This window comes from Impatiens glandulifera, chromosome 3 (assembly GCF_907164915.1).
Source record: "Impatiens glandulifera chromosome 3, dImpGla2.1, whole genome shotgun sequence".
Lineage (NCBI taxonomy): Eukaryota > Viridiplantae > Streptophyta > Magnoliopsida > Ericales > Balsaminaceae > Impatiens > Impatiens glandulifera.
Genome location: NC_061864.1, coordinates 17,580,899 through 17,605,903, shown reverse-complemented (window position 1 = coordinate 17,605,903; position 25,005 = coordinate 17,580,899). Strand labels below are relative to the sequence as shown.

At 29.6% G+C, this 25,005-nt stretch overlaps 1 protein-coding gene across 1 annotated transcript; it reads left to right on the top strand.

Annotated features, from left to right (window-relative positions):
- The first annotated feature begins 8,381 nt into the window (after positions 1-8,381).
- Positions 8,382-9,301, top strand: LOC124929884 (TIR-only protein-like). Its single transcript, XM_047470265.1, has 3 exons — positions 8,382-8,514; positions 8,720-9,083; positions 9,175-9,301. The coding sequence occupies exons 1-3, from the start codon at positions 8,382-8,384 to the stop codon at positions 9,299-9,301; spliced, it is 624 nt and encodes a 207-aa protein (XP_047326221.1).
- Positions 9,302-25,005: the final 15,704 nt, after the last annotated feature.

The following is a 25,005-nucleotide window of genomic DNA, read 5'->3' as shown; positions in this document are numbered from 1 at the left end:
ATTATATTTATTCTAATTTTTTTTAAATACAATATTTAAATTTTATATAAATTATGAATTTGAAAATAGTTTTCATACATAACAAATTAAAAAATATAAAAAGCATTAATCATAATTATACCCAACAGTAACACAGCTCAGTTTTAGTTTTAACCATTTTAAAATAACTAGTATTTAGTCGTGTATTTGCACGATTAATAATATAAAAAACCGTGAAAAAAAATTACGGATAATATTTTTAATTTTATTTTTAATCGATTTAAGTTTATGGGTGGGTCAACCCACAATCCGACCCAAATATTCATTTACTCAACATCATTTTATATATATATATATATATATATATATATTTTAGTTAAAAAATTAAACTTATATTAATGTTAAAACGTCCCGTATTTATCAAATTTGGTGTTGAATTTAAAATATAAAGTCTTAGTAGCCTAGTTGGTAAAAGAGTTATACTTGTTTTGTTAGGTTGCAAGTTCGAAACATACCTCTAGCTCATGTCATTGATTGATGCAAGTCTTTTTCCTTGTGTAATAGATATTTCATCAAGTTTATAGAGACTGAAAGCTGCCTAAACTGGATCAATAGAATAGAACAGAGGTAAGGACGAATGCGAGAGAATGAGACTCTTAATTTTATTTTTAATCGTTTTAAATTTAAAGACGGGTCAACCCACAATCCGACCCAAGTATCCAAATTAATCACAGCTCTCGACCCGACAATCCGGACACTTTAAAAATTAAGCATCATTATATATATATATAGATTAGTTAGTTAAAAAGTTGAACTTATATTAATATTAAAACGTCCCGCGTTTATCAAATTTAGTGTTGAATTTAAAATATAAAGTCCTTGTAGCTAGTTAGTTAAAGAGTTGTATTTGTTTTATTAGGTTGTAAGTTCGAAACATACCTCTAACATTTTTAATTTTATTTTTAACCGTTTTAAATTTAAAGGCGGGTCAACCCACAATCCGACCCAAGTATCCAAATTGACCACAGCTCTCGACCCTTTTAATTTTATTTTTAACCGTTTTAAATTTAAAGGCGGGTCAACTCACAATCCGCACCCAAGTATCCAAATTGACCACAGCTCTCGACCCGGCAATCCGGACACTTTAAAAATTAAGCATCATTATATATATATATAGATATCATAATTATAGAAAAAAAATCAAATATATATATATATATATATATATATATATATATATATATATCACCTTTAATTTCATCGTTAAGTTGCCGCGCTCACCTCAATTCAATTTAATAGATGAGATGTTACTCAATTTACATATAAATAAATAGTTCTTATTATAATTAATCAATCTCTAATAAATTTGATCTTCTAATTTATCCTTCACGTTTTTTCTGTATTATTCAGCTTATTTGTTCAACATTCAAATGTGTTTAATTTAATTTTCGATAACTTATTTGTTAACTATGTTATAGTTTAAATAATATTGGCAAAATCAGACATAAATGCTAAAATAAAATACTCAAGAGCTCGTTTGATTTGTTTTTTTCTGGGACTAAAAACTGATTTTTTTAAAGAAAATTCAGTTTGATTTGATTTTTTTAAATTGAGTTTTAAAGTATACAATATATAATTTATTCTTATTTTTAATAAATAATAAAATTATTTAAAAAATAAGTAATTTAGTATTTTGTTTAATAAATATAATTATTTAATTGATAAAAAAATAGACGTGAAATTTAATTATAAGATAAAATCCGTGTATAACCCCGTATGGAATAAGTTCAAAATAGGTAGAAATAGTAATCACCCTCAATCTTTCTTTTTAGTTAATAGTTAGATCTTCTCACTTTAAAAAAAATGAGCAATAATTGATTTAGATTTATTACAAATTAAAAAAGATGAATTACTAATTTATAGATGTTTTGTCTCATTTTAAAATTCATTAGTGTTAATTTTTATTTATTTATTAATTTAAAATGATTGAGGTAATTTTTCAAACAAGTTTTTTTTTATCTGAATAGCTAATTATATTAAGTGAATACTCTATTTTTTTTTAAATAAATTATAACTTTATCATAATTATAAATTATTTTAAAGTGAAATTATGTTATAAATTATAAGAAATTATCAATTTTGTGCTAGTTTATATAGAACTGTATCTATCTAAGAGAAAGTGTTTACTCTAAACACAACCATCTATGTTATATTAGATTTTTTAACAAAAAAATCTTCAAAAAAGACCATATATCAGTTAATCCAAATATTAATTCTAAAATAGAAAATTCTAAAATTTTGACTCTCTTAGTTTAAATTTAACATACCAAGTACAAATTTTATAATTTTTTAATAATTTTATCTCTCTCCTCTTTCTTCTATAATTTTTTAATAATTATTTCTCTCTCCTCTCTCTTCTTTACCATTATTTCTCTCTCCTCTTTCACTCTTATTATAATAATATATTTTGTAAGGAATAAATATTTTATAATTTTATAGGATAGAATTGTAAAATTTAGAGTAACTAATGTATTGACTAGTTAAAATTTGAGATGCTAAAGTAGGTTTATGTTGTTCTAATGTATTTTAGATACTCAGATTTAGAGTAGCTGATATAATTGCGCTAATAAATTGTTATAACAACTTTAAAAGATAAGTTAGCCATTTAAAAAAAAAAAATAATGATGACAACAAAGATTTTACAAAATTAATTTTATATATACAAAGAAAATGAAAGTATTTAAAATTTTGTTAGGGTCTAAGTTTTGCTCAAATAACAAAATTTGTAAAAAAAATAATTTATTATTTTAAAACTTTTTTTAAAGATAATTGGGAAAAGTAAGGTTTATTTTAGTATTAAAGAAGAATTAACAGGATATTCCACTGTGATAGTGACGCGCTTAAATTTAAAGCGCTTCCAAATCAGATAGCCCGCAAACAACTTAATTATATAATCAAACGCATAACTTGTCATCTGACGGACTCGAACCCATAACCTCTCAAAAAAGGCAGGGACCTCTTTTGAACCGGATATTTGAGTTTGGCAAAAATGAATATTTACAATTTTATTTAAATAAATTTATTTAATATATTATTTATGTATTGATTAAATTAATAATTTTATATAATATATAATTATGTATATATTAATAAATTTAATATATATGTATTTGTTAAAACTCAACTTCATTCAAGTTTGTTGTGTTTTCAAACATTTGTTAATATTAATAGAATGAATTTTGTTCTTGATGCATTAAAATATTATATAATGAGAAATTAATTATCTTTAAAATAACGATTGACCAGTTGAATAATAAATAAAAATAAGAGAATAAATGTAAAAGTAATATATATAAATAAAAAAATAAATATAATTAAATAATAATTTATTTCAAACATATAAAATTAAAAATTAAAAAATTATTTCAAATACATCTATATCTCATCAAATTACACTTTTTCATTATAAATGTAACCATAAATCACTTTAATTTTTTATTTTTATTTCTCACTCAAACTTAAACACAATTTCAAATTCACGTATACTTTTATACATATTTAATCTTTAAAAAATCATAGAAAATTATTTTTTATAATAAAAACAGCAATCACAATTTGATTAAGTTATTTAAATAACTTTTAAATAATTCATTAAAGTTTTACATATCTCCCAAACCAATTAATCAAACAAAGTATATTAAATATTAATTATGTGTATTAGCATAATGATATAAAAATTGAGAAAAAAAATTACAGTGAAAATGTGATAGCATTTTTAATTTATTCTCATATATATCAAAAGAGTAATATAAGGGAAGCAGCTGCGAAAGTCCGCGAATATTGGATATTCTGTTTAATCACAGAATATTCTCTCCTCTCTCTTGTTAATTTATTTCTCTCACTCTCCTAGTTAATTAATATATTTATCTCTCATCTCTTTCATTAATTATTTTCTCTCTTTTCTCTTACTAATTAATTTATCTCCTCTATTAATTAATTTATCATTTTCTTTTTCCGATTTATTAATCTATTTTCTCAAGCTTTTTAAATTTTTAAAGAGAGTAGATATTAAGTTTTTTTATTAATAAATATTAAAAATATTTTTTAAAATAACTCAACACTTTACAACAAACTCTCACATTAAATATTTTAATAATATGTTTAAATAAAACATAATGTTATATTTATTAATTTCTTTTTTAGCTAAACCCTAACATCTAAACCTTAAACCTAAATTCTAAACCCTAAACTCTAAACCCTAAATTATAAATCTTAAATCATAAACTCTAAACTCTTTTTTTTCTTTTCTTATTATTTTTTCATATTTTTTAGTTTTATTACTTATAAATATTTATCTAATATTTCTATTCTCTCGAATTTTTTTCACTCATTTCTTTTGATAAATTCATAATTCAACTAAATAAAAATAAGAGATATTAATTAGGGTTTAAGATTTATGGTTTAAAATTTAGAGTTTAGAGTTTATGGTTTAAATAAAGAGATAAATTAATTGATTAGTGAAAGAAAAATAGAGATAAATTAATTAATTCGTAAAGAAAGAAAGAGAAATTAATTAATAAGAAGAAAGAAAAATTAATTATTAAGAAGAGAGAAAAATTAATTAATAAAAGAAGATAGAATATTCGGTGTTTTATGGGAATATTATATTTTCGCGGACTTTCGCGGCATCGGATTTGCGTTCCCTGTCATTAATCATATTAAAATTAACCACAATTCTCGATCTAACAATCCGGATACTTAAAAATTAAACATCATTATATAAAGTTTATTAGTCTAATTGGTTAAAAGGGTGTACTTATTTTGATGTTGTAAGTTCAAAACATACCTATAACATTTTAATTTTATTTTTAACCGTTTTAAGTTTTTGGCGGGTAACCCACAATCCGACCCAAATATTCATTTATTCTCACATATATATATCTAAATTAACCACTGTTCACGACCCGAAATTTTGAAAATTAAGCATCATTATATATATATATTAAAATATTTTATATTTCTATTTTTTTTTAAAAAAATCGATATATATTAATGATCAATAAGTCTAATAATGTGTTTGGTAGCTTTGAAAAATCGAATTAGAATTAGAATTTTAATTAGATTTAATATAGTATAATTTTATAATTTTTAATTCACTTTTTTTAATTTTTTAATCGAATTTTTAAAAAATTGAATTGTAATTAAATGTTAATTATATAAAATTATTTTCATAGTTAATTATTTTAAATTTGAATGATATTTAGAGATAGTAGAGCCAATTAATTTTATAAATGTTTTCGAATTGTTAATGGGTTATTACTGTTTTTCTTAATATTAAAATTAAAACTTTTTTATTAAATCAGTTTTGTTATGATAATAAATCAAAACTTTTGTTAAATAAAGTCGCCAGGGACGTACCCACACTAGTGTGCTTAGGCCCACCCTTAATTTTTTTTAAAAAAATATTATATTATATATATATATATATATATGAACAAATATAGTCTAATTCTACCACAGCTTTATCATTAATTATCTTTCCATTTTTTATTTACTTAAATTTTATTTCACTAAATTAATATATTATTAATTCTTTATTATCTAATTATTTTCATTTATATTTTTATATTTATTTTTTTAATTTAAAAAAGATAGAATTTCACTATTTTTTTCTTTTAATTCTCTTTTCCTAATATTTATTTTCTTAATTTATATAGGTTAATTTTATTATATTTATAATTATTTAATTTTATTATATTAGAATAATATTACAAAATTAATATTATCTAATTTTTTCATTTTTTTATAATTTCATTATAAATGTTTAATGAAATATTTATTTAACTTTAATTTATAATTTTTAATACTATGGAGTAAACATTTTCAACAATAAAAATGCGAAGATGGAACTTCACATTAAATTATAGCATAATTTTTTTATCCATTATTGGACACTATATATATTAAACGAGATTTATCTAATGATATAATATATATTTTAATATAGATGAATTAATGTTTTTAAATCTTGTAGCGTTTAACTTATTTAATTATTATAATATAACGTCTTCAGATATATAATTTATTACACAAAATTTAAGTTCATTTAATATGAATTTCTAGATTCGTTCTAAAAAGTCGTTAATTAGAATATTAGTATATTTTTTTTTTTTTAGAACTTTGACCGACCTCCTGACAGCTGGCAGAAAAAACAGTGACTGTAGATTTCATCGGTCGGCCGTCCGAGTTTTCCCTTTCACCGTCTTTTACCGTCGATAGAAAGGCATATATAAGAGAGATCTTCTTTCTATTTTGGTCGGGAATATTATTTGACTTATTCGTTTTCAAATGACGTTAGCATTCGGGCAAACAAATGTTTTTTAAAAATATTTATTTTATATTAAATTATAATGTGATTATAATTTTTTTTAGGGAAGAATGTCAATTTTACACACCAAGTTAAGTTGTAAGAAGATATCAAATTTATATTTATATGTATAAACTTGTCAAAAAGTGTCAAATATATTTAAAATAATAGAAATGTTAAACAGTGTTAAAATTTTTGCCACATGTAATATCCACATATTTTTTATTTTTTTAAATTGACGTTACTTTAATTATTTTTCCATTATTTTTCCATTTAAACAAAACTTATTTTTACTTTCTCTCTCATCTCTCCACAACTCTCCATTTTCTTCTAACTTTTCTCACTTTGATTAACTCAAGTTCTTTTGAATTTTTACCTTCTTCTAACCTCCAAGTGCTCCCTAATTGAACTTTAAATAGTCATCATCGTTGGTGGAAGTTTTTGTTGGCCGATTCCTAAATCATAGACGTTGTGGCCAAAATCTTCATTAGTCGAACCCTAAATCATTGTCGCCATTAGCGGACAATGCCGAATCAAGGTAAAATCTCCTTAACCGACTTGTTTTAATTTTAGTTTTCATAATACTCACCCTGTTAAATTTTATCAGCTCCCAGACGTAACCTCCAAATCCAAGTCTTTCTCAGTTAAACCTTACACTATCATCATAATTGGTTGAAACATTCATTGATCGAATCCTAAATTGTCAATGTTGTGGTGAAGTCTTTATTGCCGAATCCTAAATTGTCAGTGTTGTGGCGAAGTCTTAATAACTAGTTACTTTTTAGAACAATTTTTATAATTAATCAATTAAATATTATTATTAATAATAAAATTACTCATAGATGGAGAAATGAAGGGAGAAATATTTAAAGAAAATGGTAAGTTGTGAGGGTAAAGAAAGAGAAAATAAATAAGAAAAGATTTTAATGTTTTGTTTGAATAAAAAATAATTAAAATAATGTCAATTTTAAAAAATAAAAAATATGTGGATATTACATGTGACAAAATTTTTAACACCGTTTAACATTTCTGTTATTTTAAATATATTTGACACTTTTTGACAAGTTCATACATATAAATGGAATTTTGATACCTAATAAATAAATTTGACACCTTCTTACAACTTGCTGTGTAAAATTAGCATTCTTCCCAATTTTTTTTTCTTTTTTTCTTTTTTCATGGTTTTGAGTTGTTATATTAGTTTTTTTTAATTAAAAAAATAGTCTATTCCAAATAAATTGTTTTAATATATAAATTTTAATGCAATATCATTAATATTACAACAATTTCTAATAAATTTATCCGTAGTTACTTTGATGTACAAAATAAATATATTCACAATGAAATTTATCTTTCTCCCCAATGTGATTTTGTTTTCTCTTTTAATTTTTATACATCATGTTAATTTGGGTAATAACTCAACAATATCTAAAAAAATATTGTCACCTTTAAAATTTATAAAAACCAATATTGGAAAATTCAAATAACTCAATAACAATTGAGTTGTTAATTATAAATAGTCCTCATAATTATAATAATAAATTTTTTGAGTTTCATATATAATAATAAAAATATTTAGATAGAAACTCACTAAAATAGATTAGGAGAATAGAAAGCATTCTCACTTATAACAAATCAAACAAACTAATTAAATTGAATCTAGATCAAATAAGATAATCAATCAAACTAGCCCTAATTGAAATAGTTTAAACATAATCACTAAGCATCACATCAAGAAATTTACATTTAAAATAAAATAATCATTATTATATATCAAATAGTCAAAACTTTTACTCATCAGCAAAATTACAAAACAGTTTCTTGGAAACATTCAAAATATCATTCCAAAAACGCACAACTGCTCTTAAATTTGACCTAATTTCCTTGAATTCAATACCACGTTCATTTCTCAAGCTAGTTCTATAAATAAACGTCTTGATCACAGTCATACATAATCCACCGACCCATTTGCCTTTTTGTTCATTAATTTATAGCTTTTTCGAACTTAATTAATTTATAAGCTCCAGCCACCGCCATGCAAGTACGCACATCACTAGCCGCTCTCGCCAGCAACTCCTCCGTCCAGATTCTTCGCAATCTTGTCGTCGCAAAGCCTTCAGATCGGGCGTGCGACATTTTCATCAACCACCGTGGGGCGGATACAAAAGGTACGTATATATTCATTAGAAACTAATTAATTATTTAAATGTTTTCCGTGGTGCAGTTTCTAATGAATTATATAAAACACCATTATTTTATATTGTTCATAAATTTAACATATTTTCATTAAGTTTGTAATTTAAACAAAATATTTGACATGTTGAGCAATACTAATAGTTATTCTTCCCTTAATATATATATATATAATAAAAGGGAACATTTCGGGTTTGTTGTATGAGCGTCTTTCGAAGATGATAAGTCTCCACACATTTTTGGACAAAAAAAGCATGGATCCCGGGGATAAGATGTTGTCGGAGATAGACGCGGCGATAAGAAACTGTAAAGTTGCGGTGGCGGTGTTTTCTCCAAACTATTGCAAATCGTATTATTGTCTCCACGAATTGGCTCTTATAATGGAGAGTAAAAAGAGGTTGGTCCCAATATTTTGGAACATTCAACCTTCTGGACTTATGGTAAAGAACATCAAAAAGTATGATCCAAATGAGCTTCACAGATTTAGATGGGCTCTTGAAGAAGCTCGATCAACTGTTGGTTTAACATTTGATTCAACTAAAGGGTAACATATAAATATATATATGTTTGTATGTTTTTATATTATATAATATTATTCATCTAATTATATAACATATTATATATATATGATGCAGAGATTGGTCAGAGTTATTATCAAAGGCAACAGAAGCAGTGCTGAGAAACCTACATGAAGTTGAAGAAGAAAAAAAAAGAGGTAAGGAGGAAGAAGCTATAACTAGTTCACCATTTGGAAGTGTTTAAATTTTAAAAATGGATGTGTTTTTTTTTTTTTAATATATATTAACCTTAAACCACTATTATATAATTCATTTATTAATTTAAATGTTATTTTATTTGTCATGTAAAGCTAGCATTATTATATTATTTAATTTGTATGTACAATCTTAATTTATTATTTACAACATTATTTAATTTGATATATTATATGTAACATTTGTTTTATGCAATTTATCATATATATTAGAAATTTATTGCTATCAATCCATACCAAACCTAAATCTAATTCTGAAAAAAGATTGCACACTAGAGTTAAGGTTTGAAGTTGAGGCTATAATATACATTAATATAACATTTAATAATTAAATTATAATATTTTTATTAATTATAATACAAAATTATTATATATTTTTAATATAACATAAAATATAAAAAACAATAATTTTTTCTTTTGTACAAGGCATCCCAAATTTGGGGTTGTTTTTTTTTGTTTGTCTAGAAGGACTCAATCATTTTGTGCCAAATCATTTGGTTTGATGTCTTAGGCTATCACCAAATTATTTTGACATTTATCTTTATATAAAAAGATGAATTAAGATTCAGAAAATGTAATTGTTTGGAAATTAATATTTTGTTACGGCACCTCTATATCATTTTTTAAAATTAATAAAGTAAGAATGAGAAGGTAATTTTATTTTAATTTGGTATAACGATGTGATTAAATTATAATAACTAAGTTGATGAAAAGAAGTGATTTTTAAATAAATTTTTATATTTATTTTTTCAATTAACTTTTTCTAAGAAAGATTTTCCTTAATTATGTACCGATCAGACATGATTGGTGTGAATTGCCGTAATATGTTTGTGGAATTTAGGCAATTTAGTTAATAAAATGATAAAATTTAATTTGAGATTTATTTAGATAATTTTAATATATTTAAAATTTTAACTTTATTTGTAAGATGTAAGGTTAGTTTTTCTTAATTTAAATATATATATATATATAATTATTAGTTAGAATTCGGATTATTGACTACCTATTCTACCATTTTTATTTTTACTCAAATTTATATATAGTAATTTATATAGTAATTTTAGTTCTAATTCACATTTTATGATTTAATATGTAAGGCTGTAGTTATTTATTCATTATTTCAGGTTTTTTTTTTTCAACTTTCTAAGTCATGGTTCAAGTCAATATTGATATTGTTGAAGTTTATATGGATCAAATCAATATTTTAAAATAACACATTCAAGTTTGTGTGACTTAATTAGTTAATTTGATCATTGTGTGATAATATTAGGATGACAACTAATACTATACCCGCCTCCATAGTAAAATTATTGTTCTGGGATTCAATTTTTATTTTATTGTCAGATACTTATCGATTCCACACTCAACCTGTATCTCTATTTTTAACTCCGTCTCCGATTCACTAAATGCACGATCTTTGACGGGCAATTCATTAATTATCCGATTAAAGTGTGAATTTATATATTTTTATTAAAATTAAGTTATAAAGTAAAGATGAAAAAATAACTAATTAATAAGTAACTTTAAAACTAATAATATAAAAAAAATTTGAAGTATTACTTACTTATATAAGTGTAGAAACATAGCAAAATTATGTTTACTATAATTGAAGAAAAAAAATATAGTAATCGGTCAAGAAAAATTAAGAAGTAAAAATCAAAGAGAGAGTGTTAGTTAAAGATTTAGAGTACATAATGAAAGAGAAATAATTTTGTTAGTATTAAAAGAGAAAGTTGGTGTGAATTGTGTAATAGTAAAATATAGATAAATGATATTAAAATAAAATACGTTGTAAATAATTTCCATTTTGATTGACTTCCTTCTCTTTAGACACCCAATATTATAGATTCCACTCAAGTTAACTTTTATTATTATCATGCAAATTTAAATTTATTGATAGGGTCAATCAATTTGGAATTGATTTTGTTTCACCCAATCTTATTCAGATGAAATCAACTATCTTACATAACTACAATTGTGATATCTTAATAGACAGTTGTGTTTATTTTGTTTGTTATACTTCTTTTGAACATGTGGATTGATTTCAGATATCAAAATCTCTTTACTTCAATTGTATAAGTATTTTAATTATAAAATTAAAAATTGAATACTAAGCATAATGAATATTAAGATAAGTGCTTGATTGATTTGGGATTAAACCAGTTTGGTGACTTGAAAATATAAGACGACCTCATAAATTTACAAAGCTATTGACATTTCCTCATTCAAACTCAGTCGAACGAACGAACGAACAAACAAAAACCATAACATCGATTGGGTAATATCGTCCATGAGATGTCCAGAGATGCATTGATTGCAAAAAACATGCCCACAGGTTGTAACAACAGCATCTTCAGGTGCATCCTAGAAAATGCATGGAACAGAAATGCTTTTTTATGTTACAGCCTACTAAAAATAGAATGGGAGATTTTTGAGGTTATTTAAGAAAATGCTACTGTACGTACACTCCTTAATAGCCAAACAATGAATATTCTATCAAAGTTATTAAAGTAAATCTAGCAGGCTTTACATTGATAATCTAACAGGATTACAGATAACAATTTGAAATTCACAACATTAGAGGCAAGGTGATTGATTGCTCTATCTTAGCTTCTGTGGGATAAATTCAAGGAACTTCATGGCCTTGTTTGATCTAGAGTTAATTGAATAAATAAGTGATTATTTCAAATAACCTTGTCTGTCTGATGTAGGTAATTTAGGATTATTTGGGTAAAAATATATGATGGAAAGATATATAATTTTTTTAACTAGAGGGTATTTTGGTGGGTGATTTGAATGATGTGTTTGATGAGTAGATTGTTGATTCATGATTAGACGTTGAATTATTTAGAAGTAATTTCAAATAATGACAATAAACAACTCCATGTAAGTTCAACAAAGAAAACCTATAAGATGAGCAATTCAAGTGGAGACAACTTCTAGTGGATTTGAGCCTTAAATAATGAATAAAAAAAAGAGGTACTCTCAATTATCCAAGCAAACCCATGACTGATTTCAGATTTTAAGTTGCAATCAAGGACATGGAAAAATGCTAGACAATTCAACAAGACAAAAAAGGCGAGATGGTCAAGTATGGAAAAAACTCTACTATATATAATGTGGTGATTCAATGTAGAGTGTGAAAGCAATCCGAACAACCTCACAAATTGGACGTTATCCACGACGCTTGTTGGCAATGTAGCTGATTAGTCTATCTCAATGGATGTATATTTTTGTTTTTTGAAAATGAGAACTGATCATACTCAGGGGCGGAGCCAGGATGAAAAATTACCTGGGGCTGACTCCAACTTGTATCTCAGATTTAACTTTCTATGTTCCGCTTTTTTTTTCAATAAAATTTTCACGATTATTAGAAGATGAAAACTCGTCATGCCCTCTCAATGCACACGTTTGCAAAGTGAGCCACCGAGTGCTTTCAATAGTTGTTGTAAGCCGTAATCTGTTATTTTGTTTTTCATTTGAAGACTGCATTTAGTACTTTGTCAATATGACAAGGATATTCATTAGATTATCAAGATATTCAATTGCCCTATTATGTGGTGAAATATTATATCTTATATGCATAACAAAAGAACATCTATCCTCATCATTAACTCGTTTTCAATATTTGAATCCATCTATTGTAAATGTAGGTTTTGGGGTTGCTTATGTTAAAACAAGAAACATGGGAAACAAAAAGCAGCATCTTTCAAAGGAGAGTATTCTAACCAAGTAAATTTCTTAAACCAATGACTTTGGAACCGTCGATTTTGATTTCCAAATTTGGTCGGCGGGTACTCATCCTTAATAGGTTGATATGACCTCATCTTGATGTAAGCTCGTCTAATTTCATCCATTTGATTAAAAGGATATTTCCATATCAGAATACGTAATGTTGGATCAAGTTTAAAAGAACTTACATCAACATCAATTCTAGGAGATTTGTTAAGTTCTTGAGTAGGGATATCAAATTCTTTATTTTAACTTGTTTATTAATATTAATTTATATTTTTCTTATAAATTTTTGAAAAAATTTAAAATTAAGAAATATAAAACACTATTATTATTATTTTTATATTTTACCCTTATAAATAATTTGTATTATATGATTTACAAAATTTTATGAGGCCAAGGTTTGATCACCTGACCTCATATTCACATTTCAATAATCTAGCCAACTGGGCTAAGACTCACATATCAAATATATATAAAGAAATTTCTTTTAGCATTTTAATTTAGGTGGGGCTGGAGCCCACCCTAGCCCTGGGTGGCTCCGCCCCTGATCATACTTATCATACTGATCAGCAACTCATTAAAATTTTGTAAATCCATTCGTTATTAGTAAAATAATATTTTTCTTTCTGCAAAAAAAAAATGTAAGAAAAAGGCAGTGGCTTGTTTTATAAAAAGTGGAAAAATGCGAAGATAAAAGATTTCATCTCAGGAAAAATATAAGAGCTTATTTGATAGCGATATAAAATTGTCATTCTAGACAGTAGATTTCGTAGATTTCATCGGATGTCCAAGGCCTTGTTTTTTTTATTTTTTTAAAAAAATTCATCCAAAATTAATTTTCCAATCAATCACTTTTCAACAATCACATCACTCATTTCATTAACCAAAATATTAAAATACCCTTAATTTTAAATTATTAATTTTTATTTTATTCATATATATCAATACCTTTTAGGTCTTTTTACCAAAAATAATCATCAATTCCTCAAAATCATCACCAATCATTACTTTTTTTTTTCCTTCTCTAGGTTTTTCAAAAACCCCAATCCAAATAAATCCCAAATTTTCCTTTAACCAACTAGGTTCGCTGTCTATTGTATGATGAGACAAAACCGCTTCTTGGGGGAATTTGATCAAATGACCCTCGATGTTTATTTCCAAAACTAACCTAAAAATTTAAATTTTTATTTTTAACCATTTTTTCACATTTTGAACACTTTTACACTTACTAACTTTTATTTTTTATTTTTTATTTTTTTCTTTTCTTCCTTCCTTTCTCTCTCATTTCACGGCAGGTCCCTCTCATAGTTCCCAAACCCTAACCCCACTTTCTCTTCTTCCTCTTTACTTTTCCACCACGACTCCACCACTTCCCTTTTCCTCAACTGTCAGCCACCGGCCACCTCTCATCTCCTATACTCACCAAGTCAAGCAACGCCCAACTTGCAACGCCGGAGGACGCTGAGACCTAGCTGAGACCCTGCGACGAGACCAACCACCAGCATCAAAATGAGTACGTTCATTTCTTTCATTCCCGTTTGAAATGCTGTGTCAAAATGGGTACGTTTGAAATGCTGTAAAAATGGGTATGTTACTATATACGTCCAACGCACCACGCACCACCCACGCACACGCACCACGCACCACCTATTTTTAGAAGGAAGAAGTTGTTACGCAGGCGGTGGCGGCAACAAGTGTTGCCTGAACGGCGATTTGATTCAGTAGTTGACTCTAGTCTGGTATTTGATTTGATTTGATAGGATTTGATTCATCGACCATAGAATCTATCCCTGTTGTTGTTTTCTCAACAAATGAATAACTATTTGGAACCATTTCTTATTCTACCCATATTTCAACCAAATTACCCACCTTTTCATTTTTATTATCAAAATACCCACATTTCTCTTTCTAAATAATTAATTAACCATTAATTACCCACCTTCCACCCTAAACTTAATCATTATTTAATTTTATAAATATAAATATATAACTAAAATTATTAATAAAATATATTATATAAATAACATATATATTTTCACCGGTGAAAAAGGGGTCAAAACCGAGAGTTAAAACTCTCGGTTTTGACCCTATAACTTTCGGTGAAGACACCTTACCGAAGGTTTTAGTAACCCTCGCCATCCCTCGGTATTGACACTCTCGGGACTTCCATAAAGAGAAAAACCGAGAGTTATATGAAAACTTTCGGGTTTTTCTCTTTGTGGAAAAACCGAGTGTTTTACAAGAACTTTCGGTTTTTCTCTCTTTGGAAAAACCGAGGGTTTTACAAAGACCTTTCGGTTTTCCTCTTTTGTGGAAAAACCGAGGGTTTTATAAAGAGCTTTCGGTTTTCCTCTTTTTACAAATAACTTTCGGTTTTTCTCTGTGTGGAAAAACCGAGGGTTTTGCAAACAACTTTCGGTTTTACCCGAAGAAGAAAACCGAGAGTTATTTACAAAACTTTCGGTTTTCCTCTTCGGTTAAAACCGAAAGTTTTGTAAATAACTCTCGGTTTTCCTCTTCGGGTAAAACCGAGAGTTTTCCACTAACTCTCGGTTTTCTCCTTTTCAGGAAAACCGAAAGTTATATTAAAACTCTCGGTTTTTACCCGAAGAGGAAAACCGAAAGTTTTGTAAATAACTCTCGGTTTTCCTCTTTAGGATAAAAACCGAGGGTTTGTCATATAACTCTCGGTTTTCTCTTTGGCTAAAAACCGAGAGTTTTCTAATATCTCTCGTTTTTTCCAAAAAGAGAAAAACCGAGAGATTTCAATATTACTTTCGGTTTTTTCCCCTAAATTTTTAAAAATGTGCGGATTATTTTGCTCGCAACCAAAACCTAACCAAAACCTGTTCAGCCAAACCAATATATTAATGATAAAAGAAATGCAGCATACATTAAACGATCACATTAATTGATCGTGAACATTACAAAATTCGAAACCAAACAAATATTCCGAACAATCTGTTATAAATTCAACTACTATAATGAAAACATGTTCATAATCGAAACAACCTTAGCTTGTGGGGGGAGGAGGTGGTTGTTGCCTCATATATAATTCGATCCTCTCCATTCTCGCGTTCATCTCTGACTTCTCCCTCTCCATTTTTTCGGTAATCTCTAACTTCTCCCTCTCCATTCTTTCCACAATTTCTTGCTTTTCCGATTGCAATTCTTCCATTTTCCGCCTTCTTTCTTCATCTCTCTTCTCCAGTTCCTCCAGCTTGAGCTTCATTATTTGATTCTCTTCTAACAATCGCTCATTGTTTCGCTGTGAACTGTTTCCACTACGACGATCCTCACGAAAGTGTGTGGGCCGGACGCCTGATCCCATTCCGAACACTACCCCGTGTTTTTGTTGTCCGAACACCCTCTCCGTCAATTCAAAATCCGATATTCCCGGTTCGTTACTAACAACCTCTTCCATCTCAGCCTGCACAATTCAAATAAAATATCATTTATATAATAAAAAACTAGGCATATTCAATTCACTTACAATTTTCTCTTGCACGTGTTCGTCCGGGACGGGTGTTGGGTTTTCTTGTGTCGGTTTTGGTGTACGGGTCCTCTTGAATACTTCAATTACAGACGGTGGCCGTCCCATTTCAATCGCCTGTTGAAATAAATGATTTATATAATTAATAACAATTTTTATATTAAGTTATTACAAATAATGAACTTACCAACTCGTCTTCAATTTGTGCAAACGGTCTACTTCCTGTTCGATGAGGGAATTTCAGATTCTTCCGGTTCTTCATATTGGTAGAACTGTGTCTCTGTATTTGAAATAACAAATGAAGTTAGATTAATTAATATCAACTTTTATTTGAATTATGAAACCGTACCTTAAACGTTTCTGTGAAGAAATGGTTGCGACACACAAACTCCCAATCATCTCGATTGTAGTCCGGTGGAGGATTAGCCAGTACCGCCACCTCGTCTCCGTTGTGGACGCGGATATAATTCTTATTCAAATCCGACCGCCATCTATCCCATATCTGATTGGCGTGTCCCAACCCCGTCTTTCGAAAAGACTCAATGTCACCATTAGTCGCTTCGAACGGATCCTGAAATAAATAACATCCAAATGTTACAAATAATTATTTAATGACGTAATGTATAATCAAGTTATAAGTAGTACCTTGATAGCAATCCACAGTGAATCCAATTGTTCTGCACTTAAAGCCTTCCACTTGAGAAGACGGTGTGAGACGGCTGCGGGGTCCCGGATAATCGACCCCACATGTCTAGACCACCGTGTTCTTCCCACATCTGTACCGCCTGGCCTCCCATCCTTCTCTCTAAACGTTAGAGGGATCCTCGTCCCCGCTAGCCTCTTAGACAGCGCAATATTCTTGTTCTTCCCCCGTCTCTTGCGGGCAGAAGATTCTTCAAAATTATCAAAATCTTAATTAAATATGTCAATCAATTGAAACACTAACTAATTTGTAAACGAAATACCTGTCGATGATGGGTCGGGAGTGGTCCCGTGCTCCTCCTCGTCATCCTACTCCTCGATAGGCTCCTCAAGACCCTCGTCTTCAGCCTCATCGCTAGGCAGGTTATCAGCGAATGTGCTCTCTATATACTCTGCGAGGTCATCAATATCGTCTTCAGTCTCGTATGTTCGGGGAGGCGCAGTAGCTATCGGGACCACAGGAATCGGTGGTTGGTCTCTCGAAGACGATCCTCGTTGCTTTAACGACTCCGATTGGGCAAGTAGGTTTTGGTAACTCTTATCCAATTTCTTGGGTGTCTGCCTCATACTTTTCCAAGTTGTTTTAGGAGCTTCAGACATTCTTAATTCACACCATTAATAAAAATGAGAGAATACTTGAAATAAAGTAGTAATAAAAATGAATATAAAGTTAAAAACATAATTAAATCTACCTAATTAATTAATCTGAACTATATGTTTGTAAACCGCGGTTTTATTTTTGTCACAATCTTCCAACCGGGTCGGGCTGACATATCAGGGGCGTAGAATACTTGTTTTGCTTGACTCGCCAATATATACGGGTCTTGACTTTGCGTTTTCAATATTCGGTTTACATTTACACTTACGAAGCCATATTTATCCACTTTCACTCCTAGTTCCCCCGAATGTGTATCAAACCACTTACACTTGAATAAAACAACTCGTTTATGAGAATAGTATTGTAATTCGATTATATCCGTCAAAACTCCGTAGTATGACATAGTTTCAGATCCGTTGAATCCCTCAACAACCACCCCACTATTTTGAGTTGTCAAACCTTCGTCGTGTTTTTCTGTACAGAATTTGAATCCGTTTACTTTACACCAAACATACATAGACGAGTACATACTTGGACCTTCTCCTAAGATCTTGAGGTCTCTTGATATGTCGTTAATTTCTGCTAAATGGGCGACCTATATATGTATCCGAAATGTAGTTGTTAATATGAATAAGAAGAGTTAGGATATATGATTTGTAATTTACTCACTCGATGTTTGAAATATGCGGCAAACGTTTCTCCACTTGACTCGTTGTTATAATCTCTGCAAATAGATCGAATGCTAATTAGTAACACTCTTTAATGCTAATTAGTAACAGCAACTTTGAAACTTACATGTAAAAAGGTTCTGCTTCGGGACAATTTTTCAAAATGTAAGAATGAGCTGTCACTCGATCTATATAATCCAAGTTGTATACTTTTCCGTTGGATAGGTCTTCCAATGATGCAAATATTGAAATCCCCGAGATTTCAGGTTGTGCATTTTCTTGATCTTGTTCCTCCATATACCTGGCACATAAGCTAATACTTTCGTTAACAAGATAGCTCTCGCTTATAGAGGCTTCGGGGTGGTTATTATTCCGCAAATATCTTTTCATTGTACCCATGTAATGTTCAAAGGGATACATCCATCGATACTGAACAGGTCCTCCAAGCAAAGCCTCAAATGACAAGTGAACCGGGAGATGCATCATGATGTCGAAGATTGACGGCGGAAAAATCATTTCAAATTTGCAAAGTGTCAATGTAATATCCATGTACAATTGTTCCAGGTCCTCTTGAATCAACTCTTTGAAGCACAACAACCAAAAGAAACGAGACAAATTTACTAACGCATCATACACATACTCTGGAAGCAATCCACGAGTTGCTAAAGGAATTAGATATTCCAACAAAATGTGACAATCGTGACTCTTTAATCCCGAAAGTTTTTTCTCTTCCAAATTTACACAACCCCCGATATTTGAGCAAAACCCATCAGGCAACTTGAGATCTTTCAAGAAGTTACAAAGACGTATTTTATTTTCGGATGTCAAAGTGAAAGGCGCTTCTGGATAATGAACAACTCCTTCATCATTTATAGGATGTAACCATGATTTTATGCCTAAGAGTTCTAAATCTTTACGAGCTTTAGGACCATCCTTAGTCTTCTCTTTCACATTCATTATTGTTCCCAACACGCTATCACAGATATTTTTCTCAATATGCATCACATCCAAATTATGTCTCAATAATAGCGATTTCCAATAAGGTAGACGGAAGAAAATGCTAAGTTTGTTCCAATTGTCTCCCCGCGTTTCATGATATATCTTGGTTCTCTTGCTCATATCCGCACTGAGAATAATGTCTTCTAGGTCTCGTGCTTGCTCATAACTTTCTTGCCCCGTTAACAATCTAGGGGGATCTCTATAATCAGTTCGACCATCAAACGACTCTTTATCCCTTCTGTATTTGTGCTTCGGTGGAAGGAAACGTCTGTGACCCAAGTAACATTGTTTGGAACCATGAACCAATCGAAGGGATACCGTGTCGTTGTTACAACAAGGACAAGCAAATTTACCTTTCGTACTCCAGCCTGATAAATTCGCGTATGCGGGAAAGTCGTTAATGGTCCACAACAACGCAGCTCGCATGTTAAAGTATTGTGAGGTGTGTGCATCAAACGTTCTCACTCCTGTTTGCCACAGTTCATGCAACTCTTCGATCAATGGCTGGAGAAATATGTCAATTGCATCTCCCGGACTCTTTGGACCCGGAATTAACATAGATAAAATGAAATTGCTAGAATCCATGCAAGTCGTGGGTGACACATTATAAGGGACGAGAATTACCGGCCAAACACTGTATGATTTTTTTCCATTTGCAAATGGTTGAAACCCATCGCTTGATAAACCAAGTCTTACGTTTCGAGATTCTGAAGCAAAATCTGTATAATTTTCATCAAACGTCTTCCAAGTTAAGGAATCAGCGGGGTGTCTCAACGTATCACTATCAACTCTTCCTTCTTTATGCCATCTCATCATTGGAGCCGTCTTTGAGGACATGTATAGTCTTTGCAGTCTTGGTATTAAAGGGAAATATCTCAACACCTTTTTTGGAATGAATTTCCCGTTTTGCTTCTCCCGAACTGTCCCACTTGTTTGGTCGACTTTCCATCTTGAAAGACCGCAAACTCTGCACGAATCTTCATTTCTGTCGTCCTTCCAAAATAGCATACAGTTGTTCTTACATGCGTCTATCTTGTCATATTTAAGCCCGATATCAGTAATGAATTTTTTACTTTCGTAGTATGAGTTTGGCAATTGAGCGTCAATCGGTAATATGTAGTCTTTAAGCAGACGCAGCAACATATCGAACGAAGAATTCGTCCATTGACATACATTTTTTATGTGAAGTAGTTTCAGTAGTGCCGATGATTTCGTTATTCGAGCACCTTCATACAATGGTCGTTTGCAATCATCAAGCAATTTATAAAATCTATGCGCATCTTCGACTGGTTCATCGTTATCCGGGACGTCATTAACGTTGGGGAACATATCGTTTATAAATTCGTGCATATAACGTTCTTCGTTGACCTCTTCATTAACTGTATTATTCATCTCCGGTCTCGCATCGTTGAATTCCGGCACGGCATCCTCCGACTGATCATCGTCATCATCATCATCATCATCATCATCGAAGTCATCGGCATCTTCATCGACATCGTCATTCACCACTTGAGTAGTACGTCTTTTTTCTCCATGAAAATACCAATACTGATAATGCACATTTATTCCATAAACAATGAGGTGAGTCTTCACTTCGTCTATTTCCATAAACGGCGTGTTCAAACATTTCACGCAGGGACATTTCACGGTTTGTCGGGATGTATTCCTAACAGCATACTCGAGGAATTTGTCAACGCCTTCCTCGTAATCTGGATGATCTCGACGTAAGGTCATCCAGCTTTTATCGGGTACTTCCATATTTCTAATAAAATGGAACACAACCCGCATTATTATTTACTTATATTTCACTAAATTAATTAGGCTTACATAATGCTAACATAATTTATATCTAATCTATCATTATCCAACCAATAATCAATTTCATCTAACATTATCGAAGCCAAATTTCACCTAAACAAACAATATTTCATTCATATACATTTCAACAATATCTAACATTATCTAAGCCAAATTTCACCTAAACAAACATTAATATGTCATTCATATACATTTCAAACCTAATCTAACATTATCCAAGCCAAATTCCACCTAAACAAACAATATTTCATCCTAAACATTTCAAATCTAATCTAACCTAATTTAACCAATCTAGCACGGCAGTCTTCAATCTTGCCTAATTCAAATAACCAATCATCATTAATCTAACCCATTTTTTAAACTAATCAAACCTAGTCAAAGACTATTTCAATCATATATAATTCAAATAATTCAATTCATACCTAAAATCAAATATAATCCTAACAACATAAAAATCCTTAAAAACTAACCTTTTTCACAAGTTGTGGCGGCGACGGTGGAGGAGGCAGCTGAAGGTGGAATAACCTCGGCGATCTTCAAGAGACGGACGGTCCTAATCCAAAATCAGACAAAATCAAACCATATTATCTAACTTAAATTTGACATAAATCCAAACAAAATATAATCTAACATACCTAATCTAACAAATCAACATAAAAACCAAATCTAACCAAAATATTGAACATATAACCTAAATCTAACATTAATCAAACAATTTCAAACCAAATCTAATAACCAAAATGAAATCTAATCCAAACAATCTCAATAACTATCAATCAAACCAAATAACCACACCTAAACCAAACTCAATATAAACCAATTTTTGACATTAATCAAACCTAATAACCAAACCTAAATCAAAATCAATAACCATCAATCAAACCCATTAACCAAACCTAAATCAAACTCAATATAAACCAATTTTTAACGAAACCAATTAACCAAACCAAAATCAAACATAAACCAAACCAAAATCAAACATAAATCAAACCAAAATCACACCTCAATCAAACCAAAATCAAACCAATCTAAACTAAATCAAACAAAAATCAAACCATAATCCTAAATTAAACAGATTCTAACATAAATCAACTTTAATCCAACAATTCCAAACCAAATCAAACATATATAACATCAATCTAATACTAACAAATTCAAACACTAACCCTAAAATCTATCATTCAAACAGATTCAATTAGATTCAATAATAACATTAATAATTCCTAAATCTAACAAATCCTAAAAACTAACCCTAAAATCTAACATATATAACACTAATATATATAAATAAACCTCAAATCCTAAAACTGACCTTCAATCGTCGGCGGAGGCACGGCTGAGGCGCGGCTGAAAGCGGCGGAGGCGCGGCGGCAGATCTTCAACAGGAGCCGTGGCAGATCTTCAACCGGAGAGGCGGAGAGACGTCTTCGCGGCTTCAACATGGGCGGCGTCTTGGCGGCGTTGTCTTCTACGGGCGGCGTCGTCTTCTTCAACCGGAGGGAGCGTCGATCGGATCTGTTGGCGGCGCTGGAGAAGAGGAGCGGCTGGAGAGGGAGAAAGCGGAGAAGAAACGGGCGGGGGAAAAGAGAAAGAGAGGTTTTTTTTTTAATTAAATAAATGGTTACCGAGAGTTATAGTAAAACTCTCGGTTTTTGATTATAATAAAAACCGAGAGTTATATCAAAACTCTCGGTTTTTATTATAATAAAAAACCGAGAGTTATATGAAAACTCTCGGTTTTTGATGTTTAAATTCCGAGAGTTTTCATATAACTCTCGGTTTTTGATTTTTTAATACATTTTTACAATTAAATTTAAATACACAAAAACGAGAGGTTTTGGTAAATCTGTCGTTTTTTATGCATATTTCCGAAAGTTGTATATTTAACTTTCGGTTTTACAACATGAGAACTTGTTAAATTATTTGGATTCTCACTTTCTAATAACGTTGAACAACATTAATTTAACACATTTGATATCCTTAAAACATTTCCCAATCCATATGATCAAACATTACACAAATCCATAGGATAATCAAACATAAACATTCATATACACTTCTATACATAATCAAACACATTCATAAAAAATTTTAACATTAAAGACAATTTAAATTTTTAAAATAAAAACACACACTTGATTATATTACTTAGTAGTCTAGATTGGAAGGTAGAAAACCAAAGAATTTAATAATTTGTCAAGTGCTAATTCCGAAAGTTATATAATTAACTTTCGGAAATATCCATCAAAACCGAAGGGTTTATATAAAACCCTCGTTCTTGAGAAATGTAAAATCCGAAAGTTTTTAGAAAACTTTCGGTTTTGATGGCTATTTCCGAAAGTTAATTATATAACTTTCGGAATTAGCACTTGACAAATTGTTAAATTCTTTGGTTTTTCACCTTCTAATGACCTACAACAATATTAATTTACCACATTTGATGTCTTTAAAATGTTGCACAATCCATATGATCAAACATTACCTACATTCATAAGATAATCAAACATGAACATTCATATAGACTTCTCTATAATAATCAAACACAATCATAAATATTTGAACATGAAACACAATATTAATTTTTAAAATAGAACACGAAAATGATTATATTAGTTAGAAGTTAAGATTAGTGGGTTAAAAACAAAATAATTGAACAAACTAGGTAGTGTTAAAACCGAAAGTTATAAAATTAACTTTCGGTTTTGATGTGTATTTGCGAAGGTTTTAAATATATCTCTCGGTTTTGACCCTTCCCCATACTTAGAAAAAATCTGATTTTTTTAATGTAAGGACAAAACCGAAGGTTTATTTGAAAACCTTCGGTTTTTACCCTTCCCCATACTTAGAAAAAAATCTGATTTTTTTAATGTAAGGACAAAACCGAAGGTTTATTTGAAAACCTTCGGTTTTTACCCTTCCCCATACTTAGAAAAAAATCTGATTTTTTTAATGTAAGGACAAAACCGAAGGTTTATTTGAAAACCTTCGGTTTTTACCCTTCCCCATACTTAAAAAAAAATCTGATTTTTTTAATGTAAGGACAAAACCGAAGGTTTATTTGAAAACCTTCGGTTTTTACCCTTCCCCATACTTAGAAAAAAATCTGATTTTTTTAATGTAAGGACAAAACCGAAGGTTTATTTGAAAACCTTCGGTTTTTACCCTTCCCCATACTTAGAAAAAAATCTAATTTTTTTAATGTAAGGACAAAACCGAAGGTTTATTTGAAAACCTTCGGTTTTTACCCTTCCCCATACTTAGAAAAAAATCTGATTTTTTTAATGTAAGGACAAAACCGAAAGTTTATTTGAAAACCTTCGGTTTTTACCCTTCCCCATACTTAGAAAAAAAATCTGATTTTTTTAATGTAAGGACAAAACCGAAGGTTTATTTGAAAACCTTCGGTTTTTACCCTTCCCCATACTTAGAAAAAAAAACAGATTTTTTTAATGTAAGGACAAAACCGAAGGTTTATTTGAAAACCTTCGGTTTTTACCCTTCCCCATACTTAGAAAAAAATCTGATTTTTTTAATGTAAGGACAAAACCGAAGGTTTATTTGAAAACCTTCGGTTTTTACCCTTCCCCATACTTAGAAAAAAATCTAATTTTTTTAATGTAAGGACAAAACCGAAGGTTTATTTGAAAACCTTCGGTTTTTACCCTTCCCCATACTTAGAAA